This window comes from Pinus tabuliformis, chromosome 6 (genome assembly GCF_031772625.1).
Source record: "Pinus tabuliformis cultivar Carrire ecotype Pingquan chromosome 6, CPIR1, whole genome shotgun sequence".
NCBI classification, from domain to species: Eukaryota; Viridiplantae; Streptophyta; class Pinopsida; order Pinales; family Pinaceae; genus Pinus; species Pinus tabuliformis.
The window spans coordinates 294,960,670-294,969,500 of NC_142292.1; the positions used below are offsets into that span (position 1 = coordinate 294,960,670).

An 8,831-nucleotide genomic window follows, 5' to 3' on the forward strand; every position below is an offset into this window, starting at 1 on the left:
GTTGAACCGGGACTAGTCAGGTCTAAATGAACCAGTTAAAAAAATACATTAAATAATTAATTTTTAATGAAAAAAACTATTTTTACGATTTAAAACCATGATTCCAATCCAATAGAAACAAAATATGCAAGGTTTGCTCATCTATATACCATGCAAAGGTGAATATATGCATCGAGTGCAATACATATCCGCAACAAAATACATAATCAATGAGGCTCGAAATGGCCTCTAGAGTCCGAAAACAATGCTCTAAGCTATGGGGTCACTGAACTACTACAAGTCTACATATCAGTGATCAACAACATGATCACTCCTCATCATGATCAAACTCATCACCACTACTAGACAAGAGATCATCAACATGAGCTACATAAATAATATGCCTCTGAGTTTGAGGACTCCTAAAACTCCTCTACAACTTTGGTAGTAGTAGCAAAAATAGACATCAAAACTACAAATCATTGATAAACATGGTCACTCATGAAACTCATCATTGATTCAATGCTACTAGAAATACATAAACATCATCGACAAAAGATACATGAACATCATTTAGCTCAAAGTCTTCAGACTTGGATTGCTCAACCTTATAACATGATAGAAATTGAAAAGGTTTAACATGCCTAACCAATGATTTTGGTTTGAGTGAAGGGTTCATCTCCTCAACCTTATAATGTGGTAGAAAAAAATTAGCATGCCTAACCAGTTGTTTTCCTTTGAGTGAAGGGTGCATTCTTGTTAAGGCCATGGTAGAGGAGTTCAATAATCAGTACCACCAACATCAACAAAGTTCAACAATCAATGCCACCACAATCAAGGTTCTTAAAGGGCTTCATGCTCTTGATCAAATGCCAATCTCATACCGTCACGCATGATAGAATCAAATGGAAACATTGCAAACCCCCAAACCATGAAATCCTGAAAACCATTAAGTCTGCTGAATTTTGACTGAATTCTGAAATTCTAGTTTCTCCATATGAAATCCAATGAGGTTGAAACCACTCTCAAACATCCTGAGTCATTTAATGGTAATGTTAAAAATTTAAGTAAAAGTGAAATGTCACTTTTACTTTAAGAATTTAACATTACCATTAATTGTCAGCATTGTTAGGGTTGAGATGTGTCAAGAAACTGAGAGGGTAGGCATTTTTTTCTTGGAGGGACTATTTTTGGAGGAAAACAACCCCAAATTTCCCTCAAACCAGCTTCAAAAGTCACAAAAATGCATTTTGCGGGGGTTTATAGTTGCCCTGGCAATAAACCGGCCGGTTTAGGAAAAAACTGGCCGGTTCCATCCTAAACCGGCTGGTTAGGGCAAAAAAAAAGCAAAATGAGGAGGTAAACCGGGTTTTTAAGCCGGTTTGACCCAGTGGGCTTGCTAACTGGCCAGTTTGACCGGTTACCGGTTCAGACCGGCCGGTTTTTAAAACACTGGTGACAGTTAAAGCATTCAACATTCCTCATGCTCTTCTTGAAAACCTTGGGTTTGGACTTTGGCTTAGAAGATTTTCTGTTTCTTTTCTTCTTCTTTGCTTGTGCAGTGAAGGCAGATGGTTCTCTGTCATGTCTCTGAATTCTGCCCCTGAAATCATCCTTGATTCTTCCTGCTTGCATCTTCCGATCAATTCATCAAAATTTGGCGTAACATTGTTATTGCTGATAGTAGTAATGAATATTTCCCAAGCTGCAGGAATCCATCAAAGGCTGTGTACCAATTGCCTATCAGACAGGGGCTCGCCAGTCGAAAAAATTTGGTCCTTGAGTTCAGTAATCCTTATAAAATAAGACTGAATAGATTCACCCTTATTCAATTTCATATCTTTGAGCTGTTTCTTCAGGTCAAGGATGTGATTCAGATTTTGGACATCTTGTCATACATTTCCTTAGATGTCTTCAGTTTGGAGATACAGGTAAGAAGATGATCTTTCAAAGAGTCAATGATAATTTTGCAGGCTTTGATCTCACCTTTCTTGTATCTTGCTTTAGCAGTGGCAGGGGTGCACCTCCTTGGACATACTCAAGAACATCTTCTCCATCCAAGTGAATAGATTCACCCTTATTCAATTTCATATCTTTGAGCTGTTTCTTCAGGTCAAGGATGTGATTCAGATTTTGGACATCTTGTCATACATTTCCTTAGATGTCTTCAGTTTGGAGATACAGGTAAGAAGATGATCTTTCAAAGAATCAATGATAATTTTGCAGGCTTTGATCTCACCTTTCTTGTATCTTGCCTTAGCAGTGGCAGGGGTGCACCTCCTTGGACATACTCAAGAACATCTTCTCCATCCAAGTTGGTGTCCGGCCTGAGGTTCCAAGCAACATAATTTGAAGCCCTTGTCAATATCACGTTGTCCTTGAAGAAGGATGTAGCCATCTGAACTGATCTACTGTTGTATTTTGAGCAGAAAATAATGTCTTTCAACAGATAATTGCCTTCAGCTTACTGTTCTTGAGCTTATCTCCACCACAGCTCTGATACCATGTTAAATTTTGCAATTTTGCAATTAATTATCTTAGATCTTCAACCTTTAAGTGCAGACAGTAACCAATAGCCATATAGAAGACAGTCAATGAACAGTAAGACAGCTGATTCGGTCCAAGACGAGGGAAAAACCCCACTGTGGGGCAAACCCTTTAAGAATATTCTTCTATTAGATCTTCATCAAATATTCAGCAGAGATACATAAGCAGAGTACAAAACCCTTCTCTCATTAACAACAACATTACCCCCTTTCAAACTAGGACAGATCTTCTAAAGTGTGAGATCTGATCACAAATGCAGAATAACAAATCCTTCAATCCATCAGCAAAGATTACAAGTGCAAATAGGAGATCTACAATAGGTCTGCCAGCAGATGACAAATAAGCCTCAATGCGAGTTAAAAAAAAACAAGCCTTTAGTGTGAAGTGATCTAGCCACAGATATAAGAAAAATATCTTCCAAAGATCGTGTTTCAAGATGAGTGTTGATGAATTGAAAATCAGCTTCAGAATTGCAAGTGCGAGAAGAAGATTATCTTTCACGAATGAGATAGACAAGTCTCAAGATGCATGCTAGAAATTCAAGACAATAAGCCTTCACAATAAGATGATCTGGCCACAAATGATAAGTAAATATCCTCCAGGAGTGAGAGGATGAGACTCGTAATACGAGATCTGCAAAAACTTATACAAGGGAGATCTGCCATCAATGAGATCTTGCCAATAATATGAAATCTCAAATCTGCCAAACAATATTGAAAGAAATATATCTCCAGAAATGCGAAGGAGAAATCTCCACTAGATCTGCCAATGGTGAAACGAAATAACAGGCTTTTAATAAATCTGCCAACAATGAGAGAGATAAAACACTGACGCAAGGGCTTTATCACCAATGTGAAAGAGATCATCGGTGATGATAAGAGGTCTTCCGCTGATAATAAGAGATCTGCCAATGATGATAAGAGATCTGCAAATCTACAATAGGTCTGCTAACAATAAGAGAGATAAATCACTGATGGGAGGGCTTGATCACCAAAGCAAGAGAGAGAACTCGATGTGTTGCAAATGAAGCTTCTCTGCAATATATAGGAATCTTTGAGACAAAATCCCTAACTCGAGTTAGGTTTTTGGAAGTTCCTAGAGTGATCCATTTTTGCACATGTCGAGTTAGGTCACTTAAGTGATTTTATTTTGCACATGTCAAAATAACTTTATAAAACAATTTTGAAATAACTTTTGCACTTACAAAAATAATTTGCACTTGAGAAATAATTCGCTTTAAGGGTGAAAGGGGTTTAAGTCATAGATAGTTTTTCTAGGGAAATTTCTCCCTTGCACAAAATTCAACAAGAAACTCAGCCAGGTTTATCTGTTTGCAGCTCTCAAATAGCAGGAGTGATGGCCAGAAAGTATACTAATAGCTGTTTGGCTAGAATTTGATATATGGATGGAGCTGAAGCAACTTTGGAATTATTGGGCTTAAATTAATGTCAAAATGTTTTGATTTCATGACAATTGTTCCATGATTTCCTTCAGCCGAGTCTTGTGGATGAACTGTCTGTTATTGGTGCTAAACATGTGATGATATGCCTTGTGAGTTTGATGTGCATCATGGTGTTGGATGATCAAGTCATATTTGAGTTTTCAATGAAAATATTTATGTTCATTGCTATACCTTGCGTTCATGAGGTCATGACCATGTTTAGAATCTCTATTCTTATGGATATTATGTGGAAATGAGGCAAGAGGTGAGGAATAGAGGCCTTCTGCCAAGGACAGTTTTTTTTTTCAGATATTGAACTAAGGGTCTTGATAATTGAAATTGAGTTAAGGAGTGACTCCTAATGCACTGGATCAGAAATATGGTCCAACTATGATGGTGCATGAAGAAGGGTGTGGAGGTTTGGTGGATATCATGGAAGAGTAGAAAGAGGATGGTGGGGCCAAAATGCATTATCTGCCAAAGGAAGGTGAGGGGACACATGGAAGGAGGGAATAGTCTGCAAGGACATAATTAACTACACTGGTGCTACGTACATGCAGATAACATGTGCAGTGGTTCAAGTCAGGAAAACAAGAAAAGACCATTAAGAGTCATTAGTTCATAGACTGTTAGTTCACCTAGCCTTAATTAATGATTACCACATCAGTTAGAGGCCAGAGCATCTCATATCAGCATAAATGTTAATAAACAAGTATGCTATCTGCTGAATTTTCTGTAGATTAAAAATTGATGTGTTGGAAGCTTTATGCAGAAGTACATGATAATGTAAAAAGACATTTATAACATCATATGTGTGGAAAAAGGAAAGCATAACAACACCAGGAAAGGGTAAAATTTAAAAATTCAATTGATATGGAAAAAAATACCAAAAATAGCATATTTTGTGTGGGTTTTTCCCTATGCCGGGTTTTGACTTTTATTGGTGCTTGATCCTCTCGTTTTTACTCCAAGGATCACCCAGCCAGGCCCTCTCAGCCTGGGCGTTCCCAGAAGATATTACCTGGCATTGTACTGCTACTGACAAAAGATTTGGATATTCACGGACTGCTTTCACAGTGATTGATGAAGACAGATGGCTATGTTCCCCTTCTCTACAACTACCTCTGTATAGAGTACACAGTAGGGCTTTCTATTGTTTACATTCCTGGTTCAACCTCACCTACTCACTTTTCCTTCATTTTCACTTGTATCTATTTATCTATTAACTTTCAGGAGTAGCATTGACACTCCCACATTTTGCATGTGACTTGCCGTATTTCCTAGTCCCATTGACCTACTCGATTGGTCACCTGTGGAAACAAATATAATTATCTTCTATGAATGTTCTTCTTCATCTATACCGTTCCTTTTCTGCTTCATCCTTCTATACATGTGCCTATTGCATGCTTAGTGTGTTTCTGTATGAAATTACACTCCCTTTCAATTTCTTCTGTAACAATATCAAGACAGGCATGCCAAAGATAGCGCTCCGGCTGCAGCTAATTTCACAGATGACTGCTCAATATTTGGACCATTTTATTTTCTAGTTTGGTCTTTAGAGTGTATCTGTTCACATGACTGAGAGTTTGCAAAAGATCCAATGGATTGCTTTTGCAGCATTACCTTCATATGGCATCTTTAAATTATCATCCACATTCTGTAATTTTAATTGCAGAATGCTTTCAGCTTTCTTTTTGATACACACTCGATCAACCAGTTGTTATATTGTTTTTGGACAAGTACCTGTGATCCCCAATTGATGCTAAAAGGTTTGATGCCCTGCATTCCAGCTTGTATCGGAGAGTGTGAAGGCAAAGCAGGTTCAAAATTCTCTTCTTATGGAGAAAAAGGATATGGCAAAGCAATTGCAGCAGGCTGGTGCTTCAGCAGAGATGTATAAACAGAAGATTATGCGTCTTGAAGAACAGGTGCAATTATGAAGTATATGCAACTGTCTTTGGGTAAAAGCCATGCTATTTTTGTTCTCATCTTTTTGTCCCCCCCTGCCTTGTTTATTTTGCAGGTGAGGGTTCACTTGGATCAAATTGGAAAGGTTACTGAAGATGGTCAGCAGTATGCACTTACTCTGGATAGTACAAAACGAAAATTGGTAGATGTAGAGAAAGAGTCACAATCTCTTAAGGCTTGTCTTGAGGCTGTGCAAAAGGAGGCTGAACAGTGCAAACGCAGAATTACTGATCTGCAAGTGGAGTTGAAGAATGAGAGGTGAATTAAGATTTCTTTTTCCAAAGTCTTGTACATCATTGTTGTAATGCACTTACATGGTTCAAAACTTCAACAATTCAATCTGCCATATTGCATGCAACAGGTTCGGGAAAAAGAGAATTGAGGAAGAACTGGTCGCTTTGAACATAAAATTTACATGCCTCAGTTCCTTTAACGATGGTGAAACAGTAGTAGAAAGACTTCAAGAAGAAATCAAAGAGTACAAGGCAATTTTAAAATGCAGTGTTTGCCATGATAGGCCCAAAGAAGTAAGCATACTAAATTCAGCATTTATATTCTTTAATGTTTCAGTGTTTGTTAATGACATTGGTGTCATTGTGTTGAATGTTGCAGAGGGAAGTAGCAGTGTTCAATTTTATCTTTCAGATTTATTGGGTTTGTGATCAATTTGAAAGTAATTTTATTTATTCTTTATGATAGGTTGTGATTACCAAGTGCTTCCACTTGTTTTGTGGCCCTTGTATACAACGGAACTTGGAGACCCGGCACCGCAAATGTCCAGGATGTGGTACAGGTTTTGGACAGAACGATGTGCGGACTGTATACATATGATTTAGATGGTCAATATGATCTGGTTTTCGAACAACAGAGAACAATGTAGAGGTTAAGAGCAAAGTTGGAGTTTACAACCAGATTTTGTTGGTAAAGATGTACCCAAAAATAATTCATTGGGTAGAGCAGGTCTGAGGACATACTTTTGTGTTTTAGACCATCTCCTGTTGAAAGTCATGTAAAATACTAACTGAAAACAGTGATTCATGGTTTACTGTAACCTTCCCCCATTTTAGGAGGGTTTTGTTTTACTGCTAGGTTTTTTTTTCTTCCTGACATGCCAAGAACTGGTGTAAATACCATCCATCCTTCAAAGTAAAATCATGGAATTGTAGGTGCAATGTCTTTCGGGTTTCAACATTAGAGTTGTTGGGGTGGATTTGCTTGCTCTGTGTATTATGTCTGTAACTGACTGCATATTTAACAAATCAATCAAACCAGTTGACGAGATTAAGATAAAATATTGGTCAGGCCATTGCTTATATGAGAGTGGTGCCTTATCCCAAAGGTGTCAGTCATGCCCCTTGGAGGCTTCAAGGGAAGCTCACCTGGAGCTCTTATAATTTCAGAAAAAAATGGTGTATACTTTATGATATAATGGTGACTTGTGAGAAGAAAGTATGGAGTTTGTCATGTTGTTGCAGAGAATAGCAGTGTTACAGACACACATCTTATGCTGCACTCTTGAGTTGTTGGATCACAGATATTTGGAAGCTCACACATTAGGGAGTTGGTATTGCGATCATAAGCCTTTCTTCACAGATCATCATTGTAGGGGCTCAGGAATCAGGATACTCATAATTATTTCTATGGCTATTGTCTTGCTCAAAATTTCTCCGTTGTTGTCCATTATGGCAAAGTACATTGTTTGATCTTCGTGCTTTCCAGGGAAGATGCATATGTGCCCTGGTTTTTATTTCAAGGTATGATAGTTAATCTTAGTTCTGCCTGACAAAGGGATTTTATTGAAACTTTTTATGTAGTTTAAGCATTGAGGCTTGCCTGATTGTTTGATGATCTTAAAATTGTAACTCATTATGTTACTCCCGGATTTTATGATTCTTTAGAATTAACGAGTTTATAGTGAGTTTGACAATTAGATTTAGTGACCCATTGAGCTGTCTGAGAAACTTGTATTCACTGAAGTTTGAGGACGAAATGCTTATGTATTGAAAATTCAAATTATGTGTAGTGTAAACGTTTTTTATTTATTGTATATTATTGTGTGTAGAGTTGCATTGGCACATTTATGAAATATATTGAAAATTTTGAAACATATTAGTAAATTAAATTCTGAATTTGGAGCTGCATGCTGCAGATAATTGTCCATCTCAAGGTGACATGTACCTGGACAACTGAGCATGTTAGCTTCACACGTGCAAAAATCAAATGTAAGTTGTGACATCGTGTTTAACTGATTTTCCTACTTGAAGAGGGGTCTCCCAAACATATTGCAATTTGCCCTTGTGCTTTTAGAGTTTTTTATGAATAAATAGATGAAAGGAGTGAAGAATAGCCTTTTTTAATCATCAATGCTGTTGGTGAAGAGGTTCTTTTTTTAGCTTTTATTTATTTGTTTAAACTGCTTATTGTAGCATGCATCGTTAGCACTTTTTTGATATGTAGGTTGAAGTGCATAAAATTATAACACCTTTGAAGGCTTTTCTATAGATATAGGTGCAACACTATTTTATTTTTGTAACATGGCCAATAAAGCTAGTATCTGACCTTTTGACAGATTAACCCACTGAATTGTAAGTAATAATGTGATGAACTATAATCTTGCCGGAGTCATTGATGTATTTCTTTTTAATTGAACCTGTAGTCCACTGTATTTGCATCAGTTGAAATAAGTTTGATCATCTTTAATCAAGATCTGCATACAAAAATACAATCCAGCATCAGCCAACACGTATCTTAAAACAATTAAAGTCAATCTGGTCACGGAACATAATTTATTTGATCTGGTTTTAAACTTGGTTAAAATAACTTAGTTTATTTTAACATTAGTCTTGTATCTGTTGCATGAAAACATGAAAGGAGAATGGAATTTGGCCATTTTTGT

General features: G+C 37.1%; 1 protein-coding gene across 1 annotated transcript in view; it reads left to right on the forward strand.

Annotated features, from left to right (window-relative positions):
• Positions 1–8,299, forward strand: part of LOC149258491 (E3 ubiquitin-protein ligase BRE1-like 2) — a 114,353-nt gene extending 106,054 nt beyond the window's left edge. Inside the window, exons 16-20 of the mRNA XM_089415425.1 lie at positions 5,758–5,895; positions 5,991–6,193; positions 6,297–6,462; positions 6,635–7,689; positions 8,085–8,299. Of these exons, the coding sequence (XP_089271551.1) occupies positions 5,758–5,895; positions 5,991–6,193; positions 6,297–6,462; positions 6,635–6,766 (639 nt within the window). The 3' untranslated portion in view covers positions 6,767–7,689; positions 8,085–8,299. The remainder of the gene's footprint in view (positions 1–5,757; positions 5,896–5,990; positions 6,194–6,296; positions 6,463–6,634; positions 7,690–8,084) is intronic.
• The last annotated feature ends 532 nt before the right edge of the window (positions 8,300–8,831 follow it).